General features: G+C 42.4%; 1 protein-coding gene across 10 annotated transcripts in view; it reads right to left on the bottom strand.

The window, feature by feature from the left end:
- LOC125710026 (low-density lipoprotein receptor-related protein 1B-like) overlaps positions 1-20473 on the bottom strand; it is a 339401-nt gene that overhangs the window by 254829 nt on the left and 64099 nt on the right. For 8 of the 10 annotated variants that reach the window (XR_007382901.1, XM_048979177.1, XM_048979181.1 and 5 more), the window contains exon 2: positions 18778-18900. The exons of the other annotated variants lie outside the window; for them this stretch is intronic. Coding sequence is in view for 7 of the 8 variants with exons in the window: in XM_048979177.1 (XP_048835134.1) it covers positions 18778-18900 (123 nt within the window). In the remaining variant the exon portion in view is untranslated. The remainder of the gene's footprint in view (positions 1-18777; positions 18901-20473) is intronic. 10 annotated transcript variants of the gene reach the window in all.

Raw genomic sequence — 20473 nt, 5'->3', positions numbered from 1 at the left:
CAAGTGAGACCTCGGCACGTCTGCAGATCCTTCAGCGAGGCCCTTAACCCCCAGCTCCCTGGGCGCTGCTATGCGTGGCTGCCTTTGCGGCCAGCTTACCCTCACCTACCAAGAGCAAGCTGGGGGATGCATTATTATCATTATTATTATTATTGTCAGTTAAAGTTTTTGCATTCCTATAATTCCAGTGACCGTTACCCAAATTCTGCACCACAAATTCCCTGGTAATTTCACGCTGCCAGAGCTGTGGGTTCGAATTTGACCCCAACTGTGTCAGCTTGCAGTTTGCACATGGGTTATACCACAATGCAAACATTCAGTTCAGATTCACCAGCCAAAGTACATTACCCAGCATTCATTTAAGCAGCCGTGGCCCAGAGCTCGGCTGCTGGCCAGCTCTCCATTCACCAGCATCACTGGGCTGGGATCCTCATGATTGTTCTGCATCTGAGCCGGTTGTTGCGGCTTTGGCTGTGTTGGAGCCACTTTCACGGAGATAATCAAGATTCAGGCGCACATGAGAAGGAACATGAACATGAAGGTTTCTTCATGACAAAGGCCAATTCGCGATGAAGGTCTCATCTTGTGCACCGGTTCCATCTTTTAACAGTCAAAGGAGATCATGATGGTCCAGCCTAGGCAATGGGCACATGACAGGGAATAACCCGGGACGGAGAACCAACCCATCACAGGGCTCTCTCTCCCTCTCACAGATACGGACATACCTAAAAGCAATTTGGTCATTCAAATTCCCCTGTTTCACGTGTTTTTGGACTGTGGGGGGGGGGGAACCAAAGTACCCACAGGAAACCCCGTGACGACATGGAGAGAACAGGCACGTGGCACATCACATTCATGAGGCACGTATGTAGATCAGAATAGCCTGCCAATGTTTTTCATTTACTGAACATTCCCTAGGCTGGGGAATATTACAGTAACTGAAATGCCACTGAGCTGTTAGCTGTTGAGAAAACATAGAATTGTTATCGCTTCTTGATTTTAAGGGGCATAATGTGGAGTGTGAGGCTGCTGTACCGTGAGGCCAGAAGGTGCGAGGGGGCACAATGGCTCACAGAGAGCCCTTTCACACACACAAATGTGCTCCCACAGCCCCCAGCAGCGATGACACTCCCGCACCGCCTCCCCCGATCTGTCTTAATTCTCATCTCATTGGCAGCTGCCACCCCCCCCATCACCGTCTGCCGTGATCCGCACATTCTGTCCACCTCCACGCCCCCCGCGGCTCATCCCCGCCACCAAGGCTGCCACCTCCCTCATACGCTCTGACCTCATTGCTTACCTCCGTCTATCCTTCATCCCTCTGTTTCCCGCCGGCTCGTGGCTTTCTGTGAGGAAACAGAGCCAAGGGGCGGAGCCTCACGAAACCCTCACACTTACCCAGCACTTCAAATCTTATTAAAGGGCCAAACATCAACAACACATCAATAATCCCCGTCTTCACCAGTTCCTCTTGAGATTCTCCTCTCTAGTACAAATTATCATGCAAACTTCTTCACAGCAAGTCCACAGCAAGTCCTTTAACTCATCAGCGACCTTATTCATAAACTGAACTCTCCCAAGTGCTAAACATCTAAACCATTTACCGAATGCTTGGCCCTTTAAGCCACTAGTAAAATTCCCTACTCTGTATGCAATACTTCACTGATCATTACTTCATACTTACTCATATTTAACTAAGTTTATGTCCAACAGACCCAACAGTAAATACATACACTAATTTGTTCTATGAATGTACTACCTGTCCTGCAGAGCCTTTCTCCTTCATCCTGAGGGTGAGCGCTACTTAAATAAGGTTGCATCTGTAATCATTCGGCATGTCGGGGTACCCGGTCAATTCGATCAAAGCCAGAACTTGTAATAAGTCTGAAAAGTTTTCTCTTCAAGGAACCTCAAAAGGCTGGAAGTTGAATTGCCGTACATGAGGCTTCAAAATTAATTTTCTATATTTGCTCTCACTGCAAACTCTCCTGAAGTGCCATTCATTAACCTTTTCAGTGTTTGGCTCCATGCATTAAATGGCTTCTCTGAAACATTTCAAAATTAGTGTCATTTTAGAGGAATAATCCATCAAACACTTGCGGGTACTTCATGTTCCATGTAGCACGACAACTGTATGTGCTGGGCAAACCTGCTTAATTCAAAATATATGTTTGGGCTTCGCATGCCAACTTCAAAAGAAACGATCTAATTATGATTGTGAGAATTAAGTTTCTAAATTTGCAGTAAGTCAGCGATTTTGTGGGCGGTTTAACCCACTTTTCACTGGCTTCTTAATGGCCCCCATTAGCTTAAACCTGGCCGCTACAGTGAGTTTCAAAGCACCATTTCTCATAACTAGGCTGAAGTACAGCACCCTTCCAGAGTGCAGAAAAAACTTAAATCTCTGCTTAAATCTCTTTCAGCAGTCATAAATGAATAAAGAGGAATGATAAAGGAGGTATGACTCACTGTGTTTAATGTGTACCGGTGCCATTTTGGCTGATATCTGAGCTGCTGCATTCATCACGACCATATCAATAATCACATGTTCAGCACGAGCAGCCATTATATATAACTGTGGTGATTCAGTCATTGAGGCTTTGTCGTGTTGGGATAATAAAATACGCCCGATTATAATTACGTTCATGTACGATAAATTTCAGTCAGAGCGCCAAACTTTCCCTGCTAATCGCCGCAGTAGACAAAACCTCATCGTCAGAACACGCCTTTTCCTGGAAGTGACACGAATCGGTCATCATAAGAAACATGCAGTGCAGAGTAGGAGACATTCTGACATGGGCTCACTCTCAACACCAAGAATGCAAAGATCATACTTGTGGTCTTGGCAAGAGCGGTCTTGCTAACTTTCCGTCCAATAACAAACTTGGGATGCAATTATGGGATTGGTCTCGGCTGGGAAGGATGCAACCGATGTTTCCTTGACATTTGGGGTGCAGCAAGACCAACATTCCGGGATTTTTACCATCCTCTGTACTTCTGTGCTTAGCATTGGAACTAGTCTTCGGCAATGGAAGATGACGGATAACGAGTAAATGGGAACACAAGTACGGTCAAGTATGCATATTGAGATTCACCCTTCGTGAAAGGTAAGGGCACGCTGACACAGTGTGTACTGTCACTTACACAAAGCACCATTTCTGTCCGTGACCTGCCCCCCCCCCCCCCCCGCCACTCTCATTTGGGTACACAGCAAATTGTTCACGTGACACGGGGGAGCAAAGGGACTGTTTCATGCCTCTACGACCACCCACTTCATTACACCCTGACATTGTTTTTCTTTGCTGCTATTCCCTCGGAGGACACTTGACCCGCCTGCCGTTCTGACAGCGAGTCCCTCAGAGACCCAGCTGGGTCAGGAATGGTGGGACAAGTGCCACAGGCGTCGATATGCGATCCTTACACAAAACGCTGTCGCGCAGTGCCCTCGTGCTGACATTATTGAGCGCCGGTGTGCAGGTCACCTGCCGGAACACCCTGAGGGTGAGTACAGCCCCCCCTCCGGAACTCTTCATGGGTAGCATCAGAATCCTCCTCGGTCTGGGATGTTCAAAATTAAAAAAAAACTTTATTGTCTATTACAAAGTAACAAAAATTCCTTTTAGATACGACACAAACATTCCAGGACATCAGACAGCACAGCAAAAATGGTATATAGACAGACGCACATTAACATGGTCCCTGGGCCATTTCAGCTGTTGTTAGGCCAGCTACCATTTTCTTTAACTTTAAATATGGGATGGGTGGCAACTCTAGGTTCAAAATATTAATAAAAAAGTTTGTTGGAGTGCCCTTTTTAGCAGAAACCTTGGCATTTCAGCCTGGGTCAACCCGTGCATTTAAAGCACCCTTGTACATACAGCAATATAACAAAAAACAATGTGCAAATTAAACACATACACAGTGAACAGCCACATGATTGAGTATGAATGTGTCTCGTGGACACAGAGACAGGAAAGGACGTCGACTCGTTCTGCCTAATGTGTGTAACACTCCTCAAAGACACTCCCACGTCCCAGGAGATCGAGTTGGTGCCCCACCCTCGGTTATTCCCTGCCCTGCACCCATTGATTCCAGCATCTCTGGACCCCCCAACCCTGCACGAAAGAAGCAGGTATGGAAAAAGGAATGGCTGAGTTAATGAATTACACCCAACCTTGAGATTTGTGCCTTGGAGAACCGTACTGTAATGTTAATGCATAAACTAATCATCTCATATAAAATCTAATGCGTCATATCCTGACTCTAGCTGCAATAACTGAATAACACCAGTCCTAAATCACATCGCATTTTGAATATGCAGCAAGCGTATTAAGTTCAAATGCGCACGATAAATCACACAGCGGATGAAATTAAAGGTTATTATCATACGCAATAATCCAATCAAGTCATAATGAATGGGCCCTCTTATTTATACGGACTGCATTTGCATGGAGTGATTCCCTACATATTTTCAGGTGCCGACAATGAAACGTGACGCTATTCAACCTAAATATCACCCGTATTTGGGGCACCAAGAGTCTGCCGCCTCCCAGGGCAGCTTTGGCCAAAAACATACATTTCGATATGTATGAGTAATTTCACCTCAGGACCCCCCATTCCCAAACACAATATAAATATGCACTCCTGTTTGTATTAACTAATGTATCTATCCACAGAAACACATACGTATATAGCCCCCCCCCCCCCCCCCCCTTACCGTACCAGTAATAAATATGCGGTATAGTGTGTTTAATCTCTAACCTAGTTGGAGCCATATTTTGTCTTTATTTTTATTACAAACAGCCTGACATGTTTATGCTATGGACCTACTTAGATGAAGTTCGTCACATGAAATTCATTGCTATCCCCATTAGCGTACTCACAAATAAGCCAGTAAGCTTTACTGACGTCCCCTAACTGACCAGTTTGCCGTTTAAGGCTCCCGGCAAATGATGAAAGCTTTCACTCATTTACCAATTATATTGTAAGAGTGAAAGAAGAGGGAAGAAGAAAAAAAATAATATGCAATCAAAAAGACAACTAATTACAAAGAATTACTAATTACTCACAAAGTAATCCACTAATCCTGCAATATTTATTTAGCTCTCAAGTAATTCTCCACTATAGACAATTTATTTAAAGTGAATTGTGCAAAAGCAAGACGACTTCCTGCTGAATACTTGCAGCCTTTTATACCCTCCTTATTAATCAGTGAATAAATGGAATAAAAAATAATGACCAGAGTCTCTCTAATTAAGTGCATCTTGCCAGGATCATATGATTAATTCCACTCAGTACAAATAAATACAGATGCAAACATGCAACCCCACTTAAATGAATTTTAAACCTGCCATTTCCCAAGTCTAAAAGATGATAGAACTCTTTACTCTCTTACTAATGGCTGTTTTTCAGTCTGGGGTCAATGAAGTGGGAACATTTCTATTTGTACGCATTGATGCAAAGATCTGTGTTCCCTAATAAATATCCCCAAAGACTTACCAAGGAATCCTGATATTTAACATGACTGAAAAAGCTCACTGTAACACAAGTAACAGATTTAAAGTGCAGTGAGACAGGAAACAACTTGAAAATGCTGGAAAGAAACAAAGTCTTGTAGCACTGTCCCTTTGAATGTTGCAGGGCATCATCCCCCCTCTGTTGGTGCTAGGGGGTATGATCTCCATGATGATGGAATTGGTTGCTGTACCCTACAGGAGTCCTGATCCATATCATCTGAGGTACTGAATCATGTGTGGCTGGGCTGGATTTCCTGCTTAACCACATGAGAAAACAAAGGACCAGGATCCGGACTTTCATCCAAATCTTTCTAATCTCATCCTAATCTTAATGCCAATTCTTATTTTTCACAACACTAAAGGAGGTCAGTTCTAAACACCAGGTGAATCAGAAAATCACACACAATGACGTTTTACTTCGTACTATTAAGGGGTTCATTATTTGCATTTTATGTTTTAAAGTAGATCTGGAGAATCAAAGTAATTTTACTGTCGTGACGGATTAATTTATGGGTGGATTCAAGGGCATTACCTGATTACAAAGCAATGCTTGATACGATAATGAAGTCGAGACGTCCACCTTTACATCACATTCAGGTACAAAAGCCAGTAAGATCAGCATCTCCCTCAGTGAGCCAACCAAATTAAGCACTGTTGCCCCAGTGAATTTGTCAAGTTGATAAAAGACAGGCACCCCATGCAACCTCATTCAGAAAGGCATGGAGTCGCAGCCGCACCAAGCAGCTCAAAGGCTATTGCTAGATTAGGGGTAAGAGTGCACTGATGACTACAACAGGACCTCTCCCCTTACCCTCCGCACTGCAGCCGGAGCCGATGCTAGACGGTGTACAATGTCCACTATGTGCAAAGATGCCCAGCTAGTCCTGTGCTGCTGTGTCTTTCAGAGCAAGGGCTCCTTTTCATACCGTCAGCAAATTCACTGACTACAATGGTTTTAAATTTGAAATCAAATTAAAATTAACACGTCATAATATGACCCTTAGGCTACATATATATCCAGCTAAATGGAACGAGACCTTTTCACTGTCACACCTGAAGACTCGCAAAAGTGAACAAAAGTACGAAAATGGACGGATCTACGGATAACCCCCCCCCTCCCATTTTAAACGCCACCCATATTTCAGAGAGATGTGTAGAATGGAAACGATCATTTTCAATAAGAATTCTTCTGATTTTATAACTTCTTTCAATCTTCAAATTAACTTCCTGTTCTTATATTCTCCCCCCCCCACAACCTTTCCCCTCCCCATTAGCTGTGGCATAAGAATTTCACTATGTTCCTCCAAACATGCGTGACGAATGAAAATGTGAATCTAAGACAAGAGTATTATTTGTGTTTCAGCCATGCAGTCCCAAAAAGGGGCGGTGAGTGTCTCAGTGGGATTAGCCTTGGTGCCTGTCAGAAGATCACCAGGTCAAGCAGCAGCCTCGGCAGAACAGTCACATGTCCATGGGCCCTTGAGCAAGGTCCTTAACCCCCAGGGGTGCTTCATGTTAGCTGACCATGTACTCTGACCGCCTGACCCCCCCAAGCTATAGAGAGCAAGATGGGGTCAGCAAAGACAAGCATTCCAATGTACCTGTACTTGTACGAATGGCAAAAGCATATTTGACTGTTGAAAGTGAAAGATATTCATTAGGAAAATGAGATAAATAAATACACCATCTAATTCAAAAGAGTTTACGTTTGCTATTCTTTGGCAGGCTACGTTTTTCTTTAGCATTAGAGCAGGTAGTTTCTTCTGAAGGAGTTCCCAACACAGCAAGCCACACAAAGTGAAACAGTTGGACCCCGGCTTTCCTTTGTTTTGACGGCTTGTGCATTCCCAAGCAGATGGCAGCAGCCACAGGAAGTGAACCAGCCATTCGACGCAACTGACTGGTGGTCATCGAGTACAGGATTATTTCCAAAGCACCGTGTGTCACTGCAAAAGGACCCTTCCTGCATTCAGATGGCTATAAATTTGCTAAAAGACCAGCAGACGTTCCAGTTATAACGATGCCACTATATATGTACAGAGAATGCTCAATCGCTGATGGATCAAAGCTTTATGTGGAATGTTCTCAAACTTCTTATGAAAACAGATGAAAGCAGGCGATAAAAAAAGTATTAAGTCTCAAACTATACTACTCTTTTTCTGAACAATGAGTCGGGAAATTAAATAATATAGCACTACAATAATTATTCATGCAAATCACAAATTAATCAACGGTTACCACATCCAGTGATTTTCCTCTCAAACATCACAGAGAGAATTCAAAGCAATCCTAAGCAAAGGCATTTTTCTTCAGCTAAATGCATAAACATTCGAAATTGAAGGGGAGAACCAGGGAATCTTCATCTCTCTGTCCAGCAGCAAACATAGGAAAATCCATTCCTCACACAGGTGAGCAGCTTCAAAGACTCAGTGCCACCCATATAGCAACATTCACACTGCCACCCCAAGCTTCAACATTTTTGCAAACGCCAAAAATGTGCCCTTAAAAAACAAATTTAATACAGGAAATAGAATGAAGAATTGCATATTCATTCAGTTTTATGCAGCTGCTGTTGCTGTTGGCAACATTTGAATCTCCATGGCTACTTCAGTCCAACTAATCAGTTTTAATTAAGTATTCAAGTAGCAATTATTGGTATCAGAGTGAAAAGTGATTTTTAATCCATCCATCTTTTATAAAGGCTTACCAATTTCAAGGCTGTTGTGTGCAATTTTACATAAAAAATTGAAATGTTTTCCAGTCCAAAACATCAAATGCAGTAGCCATCCTCATAGCATATTATAAAAAGGCTTTAGGGCATCATTTAAACATTGTCTTCTTCCAGATAAATGTGTATCATATAAATAACTTGAGGAAAATATCAGTAATTGGCCGCCTGTGAGGCCACGCCCCCCTTGTACCTCCAATTACGTTCACCTAATGGTTATTTCATTTGTCCAGCCAGGCTGAAACTTACAGCTAGAAACCACTGGCGTAAGAGGTTAAAAGATTATAGTTGAAAATATTTCAGGAAATTGTGCTTTTTCTGAAAGAATAACACACAGCGCAAGTCAGAAAGTGTTACATGGGGCAAAGCCCTCTGAGATCCTACCATCTCAGGAGGTGAAGAAAGAAGAATATTAACTGTCCTCCAGAATCACATGCAATGTTAGGGTTTTATGCACCATTATGTGCCAATGTGTACTGGGAGCTGTAAGCTGGCGACCTTTCTGATTTCCATAGTGAATACGACGGTAGTAAATAGATTTCTATTCTTCGTACATTCCGGGGCCCTGGAGGAGGCATGAATATAGGTTGTTCCTCATAATGAGCCTCCTAAGTGTATAACAAATACCTTATCGCTACCTCTGCACCGACGTAGCGTATCCGAGAGGAGAGACGGTTGTGGGGAGAGGGGTAAATTAAATAAATAATATGAATACTACTTGTCATTATGAAGAACAGAATAGTCTATATAGTTCGTATGCATAAACCTTTTCTCAGATTGTAACAAAAAATAGTGAGGAGAAGTTATTAATGCCCTTGGAAAAGGACTCAAAGAGTTTTGAGTATCAGTCTATGGCTCTTCAGGTGGACCAGGTGGCTATGAAGATGATGTTATGTTGCATAAGCTTTTCTGCACTATACAGGCATAAGCTTAAGACCAGGACTGCGGTTATTGCTAGTCTGTTTCCCTTTGTGCGGGTCACAATGCAATATGCTGAATAGGTCGAATAGGACCCCACCATCTTAGGTCACAGGGTGTTCTGAGGGTCCACATATGACCCCAAACAGGCTGAGAGATATAACCGTTCCAGTGGGGCTGCTCCAGTTACTCCACTGTCACTGCACTGTATGTGAATTCGGGGCCCACTTCATTATGGACCCCTTTGTAGTTCCAGGCAGGACCCTCTTTTGTCTTCAGAAGCACTTAAACTGTTAACAATTCGTATGTCTGAGATGCCCTTTTTGCACTTGTGACCTTCCTGTTAACTTTAACAAGTCTGGCCTTCTTCCTCTCACCTCTCTCAGCAATAGGACTACTGCTCACTGGAAGTTTCTTGATTATTGCACCATTCCCTGCAAGTCAACCCCAGACAGTATGATAAGTAAAGACCTCAGGAGGAAGATGCTGGATCCACCTTGTCTGGCACAAAACAATCAGATCATGTTTACAATCACTTCGATTACCCAACTAGGACACCTGGTTGGCATAGAGTACAAGCCCGGTTTACTCCCTGGACAAGATGCCAGTCCACCATGGGGCACAGGCACAGTCACCATGCGAGTTTAGGGAGACTAAAAGGCTTTCTGTTGAGTAAGGAGACCAGAATACCTGGAGGAAATCCACAAAACCCAGAAAGAATGTTCCAGAAAGAAAGTTGTTCCAACAACTTCAAAATAACAGGTTTTTATTACATTGTGGGGAACATTTAGTCCTCACAATGTAGCGTAAACATAATCCTCATACACACATATATTGTACACACACACACTCAGTGAATTTGAACCCACAACCCGGAAGCTGTAAAGCTAGTATGCCACCCACAATGTTATTATTCACATTAAATGTTAGGTATTACAGTATTCAGAAAGGAAATTTCCTTTGAATGTTTTTTTCAGTGTGCATAAATTGGCTAAATGAATGCGGCCAATCAGGATACTTTTGTAAACAGGAAAAAAAAAATGATTGCTCTGATTATGATTACCTAATTGAGGTATAATCGTGGAGGCTTCCCAAATCCAGAACACAATAGAAGGATGAATTAAGAGATTATTTAATGCTTGACCTATAAGGACATTGTCCCTGAAAATGGATCCCATAATCCAGATTCCTGCTTCATTTTACGGCTTTTTGCAGGTCACGGAAGCAGAGATATTGGCTGCTGACTTTAATGAGACACATTGAACTACCAGTAGGACAAACAGCCCATTTAGCTCACTTCAGGTAGAATCAGTATGGCAGAAAAATCATAATTTAAGTCCTATTATCCTTTTATTATATTCCCCAGAAGGGTGAATACATATTGCTTTGAGACTTCTCCACTGCCACTGCACACTTTCTCTTTGACATGATAACTCACAAAGTGTATGATGGATCTTTTTCAAACTTTGCAGAAGCCTTGTATGGGCTATGAACTGAAATTGATTACATTTTCAGATAGAATGCCCAAAAATTTAAGTAGCACTGCATAGTCCTAGCAAAGAAATGGGCGGTTTTGACACTTGATCCCATTAGAGCAATAACTCAAAAAGTATTTGACAGATCCAAGCTTTGCAAACACATTGTATGGATGATGATTTGGACAAATTTTGAGACAAATTGCTCCAAAACTTAAGCGACATCACTTAATGACAACAAACGGAGGGGTGACTGTAGAAGATGCTTGACCTTGTGCCCTGGTCAGGGTCATGTGACGTCCATTGCCATGATCTCCAGTTCAGTGATAAAAATTTATGGATGTCAGGAAAAGAACTAAATCAGTGACTAACATGGCAAGAGGCTGGAAGAAGAGTCCCTTCTGTAACTGCTCCACAAACCCTGACAGAGAAGTCATCGTTGAGCTCATAAAAGTGTCTAGATGAAAAGAATCTACCATCAGAAACACAAAGCGGGGGGGGGGGGGGGGTTGTGAAAAGATACAGCAGGAAAAAAAAACAGTAAAGACCATTACAGTTTAGAGTCGAGTTTGAAGGCACACTCCTGCATACCAGCATGGTTGTCAAGGAACCGTAAGAAAGACACTCTTTGAAAAAGTGTGAATCTCAAAGTATCAGAGATGAATGTCTCTGCTGTTTGGCTTGACCCCACACTATTGTAATGACCCCAACTTTGATATTGGCCCAACCCTCTCAAAACCATGGGGGCTGAAGAATCAATGCAGAAAATCCAAAGTAAAGCCTCAGTTTGAGCTCCCTTGTCAATGTTCGATAAGAAAACACTCTCACCCACTGACAGGGTCAGAGGCTGAAACTATAAAAAAAAAACAAAATAATGGCACACAAAACAGTCTGAGTGAATAACAAGCCGGTGTTTACACTGAGTGCCTCCAGCTGTCCCCTTTTCTGAGATTTCAGACAAGACATTCACAAAAGTACGAAAATCCTTTTCAAACACGTACTGCTATGTTCGACAATGCTACAGAAATGTAAACACCTATAGATACAGGGGATTCAGTCAGACTCTGCAGATGCGTCCACCTGGCAACTTAACCGTACAAGGGATATCTCGTTATCGGAGGTTAGGAAATGCCAGAATTGTTATGCAGCCACAAACAGCGATGCTTGACACATCGAGGGGGACGTTCCAAACAGCTAAACAGCTCATCAGAATACAGGATATAGCTGAGCAGAGGGTGGTAGGATCATGCAGAAGTGCACACTATCTCCACCATTGCTGGAAAGGGGGTTATTTGTCAGACCACGCAGTAACACCCCCCACCTCCCCTACCCGCCTGCCTTGATGGCACCTGGGGAGATCCTGTGGAAGGAGCGAGCGGCTCCCCCGTGATCGAGAAGCAAACTGGTCCACCTCTCCAGAGAGCTCCACATTGGTGATTACACATTCGTTGGGCAAGGTTAGCAGACTTCCTGAAAAAGGGAGGGTGAAACTGGAACGACAAAGGTTACATTTGCTCTTGGTCAAAACCATAGTATCTAGAATAGATGTTTCTAAAAAGCCTCACATTCATTTTCGATTAGGCTATGCCTTAAAAGATTCATTCAGTTCGAATGCTGTGGCTGAAAATGGTCGCCATGCATTATTTGTACAGATAAAAGTTCATAACATGAAGTGAAGCCTTCATTTTAATGTAACCTGGCACTGCGTGGAAAAGCAGGCAGCAGACTGTCATCATTACGCTCCCCTTATTAAGAATTAGCGTTGCAGGTGCTGTGTAAGGCACTGCTATGAAAACAGCAATTATGCTTAATACAGGTGACATGGCGAAGGGAGAAAGAGTTTCGGTTGAAAGATTCCTGAACCTGAAGATATACTCTGTAATTATCTTTTTAAAGTGTTTTTCAGCTTAAATTGTCCTGCGAAAAAAAACATACGACTTAATTGGCTTAGTAATAGGAGAGCCCTTCCATCAAACACAGAGCTGTTAACGTCTATGTTCAGAACTTCATTTATCGCAGCTGTTTTCGTTGCAGATGGAGTGACATTCGGTGAAATCATTAGCATATCAATGTCATACTTAACTTGTTTCCCCGTGCGTTTGGTCTGGGCCTCGGCTTCCAAGGCGGCATCAGAGTTTAAGCGCAGAAACTCTCTTCCCTGACAGAACGACTCAGGCCCTTTGACACGCTGAGGACACCATCCTTACTAATACTTCAGAGCTAAAGCCCAAGGAACCCTGTCTAATGGTTGCAGGCAGTTCCACTTGCGGGTTGCCAACAATCACACATCTGACATGACCCTCACGCTTTCACATTGCCATGCCCACACAAGAAATCTTACTGCAAATCTAACTTATTCCATTATAAACCTAAAATTAGTTACGGACTATTTACAAGGTAATAAAACTGCTACATACATGTAAGTGTGTGTGCAGATTTGTTTCAAATTGAAAATCTCAGGTCGTCCAGTTTACTACAATTGACAACCCTGCCCCACTGACGTATATAATCCATTACACCAGGGTTAGGCAACCCTGATCCTGGAGTGCCGGTATCCAGCAGGCTTTCCATCCTCCCTGGTCTCTGGTGAAGCATACCTGGGGCCTGTACTATGAAGCGGGGTTACTGGCTTATCGGGGTAACTTGTTGGATTTAAGGTAGTCTGGGCAAAATGCAAGTCAACGAATATGAAGTCCATTTAAACTGTGGTACCTAAAATCCGACAAGTTACCCCGATAAGCCAGTAACCCCGCTTCGTAGTACAGGCCCCAGATCTCAGGCAGTAACTTATCAGTTAGGATAGAAACCCTGCTGGAACCTGGGACCCCAGGATCAGGGCTGCCAACATCGGCATCATAAAAACTGTTAAGCAAGTGAAAATTTGTGCAAGTCTATTTACCTTCTCATGTCATTGAAGACACCTTATAGTAAAAAACCCCTAAGCCAAGAAAATATTAGTAATACCAAAGACAAATAAATGAAAAGGTAATGCGGACACACTTATAGGCATATTGCCTTTTTGCGTTAGTGCTTCCGTGAAATCTGTCTCATGGACATTTTTACGTAAGTCGAGAGCTTCATGTATATTAAAGCAGGGAACTAAAGAAACACAGACTACTGGTATATGTGGAGGACCGGAGCTGACAAGGCAGAGCCTCACATGGTGAGAGCTTGTTATCTATAAAGACCGGCTTCCAATAAGGTGGTGAGCAGGGGCAGCTGTGTCGTTTCTGGGCCACCACTCAAAAAGTCACTAACACCCCCCTCCAGATGTTTAAACAATTACATAAGTACGAGCAAGTAGAGTCAGAAGATCGTAGCTAGCTAGCAGAACATGAGGCCTCAGAGTCCCATAAATAAGGAACGTATTTATTTAATATTTAGTGTAGTGACAGTTTGTAGCCAACCGGGAGCCCCAATGGGGGTTTGGACGGTGGTAAATACCGCCACTGATGGAGTCGACTTTAAGGGGGGCTATCCAGAGGCCTAGCTCCTCAAACCGATTCGTCGCCTCATCCCCCAGCAGGCCGCTTGACATCCTGTTTTTAAAAATTATTCGGGCTACAGCTGAATCCACTGCTTAGCAAAGCTAAGTGTGAAGCTGGAAACACCCTGCCGAAATACAAAGGACCTCTGTTCTCCTCTCTATTATTTTATATTTGACGGTTTATAGAGAAATGGAGAGAAAATGATCTAAAGTTTGAGCAACAGATTAGCATCTTTAACTTTAGTATAAAAAGTTTGGGTAACACGTTACTTATGGCCATGCTTATAGTAATTTATAAACAAACAAATAATAATGCATTCATAAAGCATTATAAACATGGCTATAAATATTTATAAAAAGGCATGACACATTTTAGCCATGTGTATTATGCATAATGAATGCTTTATGAAGCTGCCATCTATAATGCACTATAGATACATTTATAACGCATTATAATGCTTGGTGAAAGCATTAAAGATGCTCTGTAATGCACTAAAAAGGTATATACAGTATAATGCATTATGGACGTGCTTATATATTACTACAAACATGGCCTTAAGTTTTACCAAAGTTTGCATTTCAAATATTACCATTTAGTATAACTGCTACTTATTAGTAGAACTATCACATTTTCATCCAAGGATTTTCAATAGTGCAGTTTTCTGGAGTTCATCCTTTATTTATCAAACTGACTTGTTACCTGTTGAATTCTGTCCTGGATGCTTTAGAGCTACATTTCTTGAACGTGAGAAACATGACTGTCCACTTTTTTCTGGTCATTTCTAACGTAAGGCGTACAGAGTTGCAAAAATAGCAACACCAATAAACAAAAATGCCTCCTCTAAAGAAATAATTATAAATAATGTGTCAAAAACTGATTTATTTCTCATTTAATTTGCACATACTTTCGAATGTATCCATATGAAAGCACCCCATTCTTTCATAAGTCTGACATGATAGAATAAATTGTTGCCTTGCCAACATTATGCTAAGGGCTGCAGTGATGGATTATCCTTGCATATACATATATTTTAATATTCCGTAAATGTGACATTGGGTGTCATATTTCATTATGTCTCACTAAAAAAGGTTTTCTATAACGTGCCCTGGCCCAAACATTATAACAACAGAGCAAACAAGACATTTATGTTTGTAGCTCTTCTCCTAACTATTTAATTCAGTCATCTGTCCTTAGATAATCCACGTTAATGAGATGCCCCACAACAACTCCTTAATAAATATGCAGTGCAATTTGAAGACACATTACAAAGAAAATGGAGTCTGGCGGACATCTAATGGAAGAGCTTGCAGAGAAGATGAGACCGTCATGTGCCAGCTTAGCAAATGGGCTGGTCATTTTACTTAGTAAATCTACAGTTTTGCATGAACTGCACTGCATGTAAAGGATCAAGTGACTGCAGCATGATTTGAGATATTTATTTACCCATCCATCTCCTAACTGTATCCTGGTCAGGGTTGCAGTGGATATCTTATTTATAACTTATTTTGATTTACCTAACTGTTTATATACTATACATATCTCCATTATGATGCAGCATAGGTAACAAATTTGCATGGATTTTATTTAAAAAAATAAATCAAAAACACATATCGGCTCTTTACTCATTATAATCTTCATGTAAGATCGCTGATTAATATTCCTCATCGCGCAGTCAACGTGCCTTGATTAAATCTCGTTAAGCTGAATGTATTCTAACACACCAGTTATGTTAATTACTGTTTCCATTCAGGAGAAACGGAATAAACATTCATAATGACTGTCTCTGCAGCCGGGCTGGAACCACGCTGAGACGGAGCCAATGTGACGTTAGTAAGAGCTTCGTCCCGGACGCACGGCCAGCATGATGGACCATGACGATCACCCCACCCTTCACACTCCGGGCATATAAAGAGCCCCCAGTATAACCAGAATTTTCTGCCGCTAGGCATTAAACCAGTTTATTGGATAATTACACGGCACATATTCACGCATGGCGATCATGACGGATGATGACTCCCTGTTTTATTCTCCGAAAATAAACAAATAAAAATTTTTGCTGAATAGGTGCTCCGAACGTATGACGGCCACAGTTTTACATGAGAAAATTCGTTAAGACGATAAGAAAAGGACACAATTTTACTGGATACGTACGAGGGATGGGGCAATCCACATTCTTTCAGTTCCAATCCCATTTCGAACTGCAGATACCGATACAGATTCCGATACAACAGATCTTTTTACTTTAATATATTAAAAGAATATATATAGGCCTAATTAAATGCTTTTTAATGCCAGTTTTAACATTTTTAATGTCATACACGATCAATGTTTGTAACAGTGGACACTACACACACACATAAACACACATACAATGAATTTATGAAATACCCATGTCCGTAATTCTGAATTGCAACCCCTCAGTTTGACAATAATGCTATGACGATAATCTTGGATATTTCAGACAATCTGCCCAAGTCAAACGTATCACTCTGAAGTGAATTAGAAATGGCTTGCAGGACAGCTTAAAATAGCCTATTAAAATTGAAGTACCTTTTAAACTAGATTTTGAAGGCTAGACATAAGTTCACCCCAAAACTTAACAAGGTATGTTTTAGATGGGCTTTAGTGCTGTCTATCCAGCTATGTTGTTCTACTGGGAGCTGCCTAGTTTTGGAGATATCGGCTGTAGAAATATTGGTATCATCTCGACAGAGTATACGAGCAGTGATACAATCAGTGTGTGAAGTTTAGTAGAAGAAAATTTTTCCTACATTAAACTACTCATTAAAATGTCTGTGGATTATCTGGAGTGACCAGGTCATGATTTCTGGTAAGAGAGTTGCTGTCGAATTTCTCAAAAATTTTTTTATGACACTTTAATATCCACAGAAGGAACGCTATTCACTCCCATTCCATTCGAGATGCTGACGATACTATGACGATATCTCCAAAACAGTTTTGGGGTAAACTGCCCCTTTAATGTATGGAAAATTAACAGGTTATAGAAATTACATAGTTTTAATTGTGTAAATAAGAGAATTAATGCATTCTGATTCAGGAACCATTGCCTGGAACAACTCAGAAACACCTTCACTGGACATGTGTGAATGGTACTGCATGGCAGTGTTGACATCAGAGCACCTCCGCTTGCAGTGTTGACATCAGAGCACCTCCGCTTGCAGTGCTGACATCAGAGCACCTCTGCTTGCAGTGCTGACATCAGAGCACCTCCGCTTGCAGTGCTGACATCAGAGCACCTCCGCTTGCAGTGTTGCATTCGAACAAAATGCTGAGCGACGGTTGCTCAATCTTTTTTTGCAGTAGCACCTCCGCTGGATGCAGTGGTCACTGCAGCAGCATTTTTAGTGCTAGTGGTGTTAGTAGTAGTTGTTGAAGAAGTTACTTTATCGGTCATGGCAAAGTAGCTATACATAGTTAATTATTGTCTGCCGTTTACAGCAAATTTGTGGTTATCGGACTGCATATACAGTAACGGCATTGACACCCATTGTACCTAGATTAAAAACTTTTTTACACATACTGCAAAATCCTTATCCAACGGGCTGAAACCATATCCTAAATTCCTTGTCTTGCTGGAATTTGCATTTCCCCATTTCTTTGCAATGTACTTTCTCAGCTCTTCAAAGTTTATTCATCCAGCTCCAGGTTTTTTCATACTACTTGCGATATCTCGCAATATTGTGTACGATTTGTTTAGTGAGATTTTCCATTAAACGCTACTCCCACCTGTCAAACTTTGGTTTTACAAAGATTGTAATTCTTAAGCTCCTCCTACTGCAAAGGGTATGTATGTGACATCACAGCAGGTGGAAGTCACTGAGTTCACACCCACTGAGTGGCAAAAACTGAGTGGCAGTATATGGATACATGGCACTAAAGTTCAGCTTCAATGCCGCAAAAAACACAATTCAAATGGGAAACAGCTGTCATGCGATTGATTCTATAAAGAGATTTAACAAGAAACCGGAGCTATCCTTTTAGAGACAGAAAGCCAGAAACTCAATAAGTAAGTATCGGACATGGATCGGTCACGTATGGCCAACCCGAATTGTAAAATATGTCTGGATTGGCGCCAAATATCGGATTGGTGCATCTCTAATGCGTCCCACAGCAAAATCTGCGCAGTAAACTAATTATCAGTCATACAAATAACCATACAATTAATTTCTATTAGATATAATGTCCTAATAGATATAATGTTAATTTCTATTAGATATAAAATTTCTCGTTCTTATCGAAAGCCCTGACAGTTAAAATTCCATCCATCCATCCTCCAGCTACTTATCCTGCCCAGGGACAAAGGGTAGAGCATGGCATATAAGGCTATGATACACATGCACACACCCTACAGATACCTGCACACACTCCTACACACGGTCACTCGCCAGGGAATTTAAAGACACGATTTAATCTAAACCCATGTATTTCAACTGAAGGAGTATCTGGAGAAAACCCACATGATACAGGAAGGCAATGAAAATACATGTGGAATGGTCAGAGGAATGGCCTGTGCGTTAGATCGCTATCAATCATCAGAAGCAGCAGCCCGGGCATCTGAGGAGCAGCTGGCCCCTTGTGCCATGCCTCAGGCTCGTCACACACATCACCAAGTGCCTTCTCAATGTACTTACATCTGTCCAGAGTTTCGTCGGAACCATCCGGACAGTCGGGCTCTCCGTCACAGAGCCAGCCCTCAGACACACAGGCGAGCTGGTCATGGCACAGGAAATCCCCTGCGTGGCACACGAGCGGTCCTGGAAAAGTGAGCAGGAGATGGAGGGGGTGGGGGGTGGGGGCGAGGGGGGGTGTAGAAGGGCCATGGGGTGAGCAATGAGATGACTGGAGCACTGTGGACTGGCACTACGGCAGTGTTAGAAGAACAGAGGTTGAATAGCAAAGAGCAGTACGCATGGGTAGCATTTCTGGGCCCCGTATGAGCAGGTTATGCAGCCATGTTAATGCGTGACTGTATAATGCATGGAGAATGTACTGGAAGAAGCTAGCGATGGTCCCTGCACGTACCGTGAGACCCGAATGACTCTGAAACGAGGTGAGACTTGTGTGCACTTCAGAAAAAGCTTTATACAAAGTAACACAGGATTCTCTGAAAATACCATCTGTCCTCAGCTTTTTAATTAGGTTATAAGAGGCAGAGCAAAACTTAAGTACAAGACACCATGAAACTACAGCAAACACAGCACAGTATGTCTAAAGCGGTCTGAAGAACAAAGAGTAATACCCAGTGTAGATGTTACAAAATCAAAGGCAGATGAGGCCATTGCATTAACCACTGGCTCGTTACTGTCCACAGTGTCTACTGAACTTCTCCTGAAGGAACATAACCATATTATAGAGTATTATGCAAAAAAGTATAGCTTTTTAAAAGTTAACGGGCATATGCAGAGAACCTTGTTGCAAGAGACTGGACCAGAAGGTGCTACTTCGTTGTGTTTATGACTGGTGATGACACGGCATTACGCAATAAAATAAGCTACATTAAAAGCCATTACATAAGCTATAGTTTTCTCATTAAGCATCTTAGCGGGCCTCCATCCGGTTCGGCCAGGGGTCTATCTGCCAGCTCTATATTTATCCTTGACTCAAGGAGACCCTTTCAAGGAGAACCTTTAAAGAACTTCGCTGTCCTGATCTTCAAAGGCAGCTTCTGCGTCTGTCCTGACAACGCAGCCAGCAGCAGCCGCCAGTGGAGGACCGCGTCCGTTTAGAACGTGCAGCATACGCTTTCTTGAAGACTTGGCACCGTTTTGCACCTCTTCTCTCCATGCCTGGGGAGAGTTTAAAGTGCTAGCTTCAGATATTTTATTTTTCTTGAGCTCCAACAAGTCTTGCTCCATGTCTTTCTGCACCGTGTGTGCTATGTCTGCGTGAAACGGTTTGGATAATTCAAGGAACGACTTCCATCTCACCCTGGTGCCCTCGAGCTAATTCGCAGCTGAGAGACTGTTCAGGGAGGGGCCCAAGGAAACACATTCCCTTTCTTTGTGCCTGAAAATTCTCACACGCTTTTTTTGCATGTAGAATCCTAGCTCTTGTTCGATGTACAAGCGAAACGAACACGGCGGCAGTTTTGCAATTTCAATCGGGTTCAACTCGCTTAAAGTCCAGCCACTTGGCACATTTTCCAGCGAGTTAAAATCACGCCTTTGATTTCCTTTGAAGGTGACAGATCATATATAAAGTCCATTTATAACAGGCCAGATCCGCGAAAATCATCTACACCTCTGATCTCCAATCCCAGGCTGCACGGCAAGGTGAGAATAAATAGATACAAAGCAGCATTAATCCTTTTTGCCAAAAGTCACCCGC

Source organism: Brienomyrus brachyistius, chromosome 16 (assembly GCF_023856365.1).
Source record: "Brienomyrus brachyistius isolate T26 chromosome 16, BBRACH_0.4, whole genome shotgun sequence".
Lineage (NCBI taxonomy): Eukaryota > Metazoa > Chordata > Actinopteri > Osteoglossiformes > Mormyridae > Brienomyrus > Brienomyrus brachyistius.
This window is presented reverse-complemented; position numbering and strand designations above follow the sequence as displayed.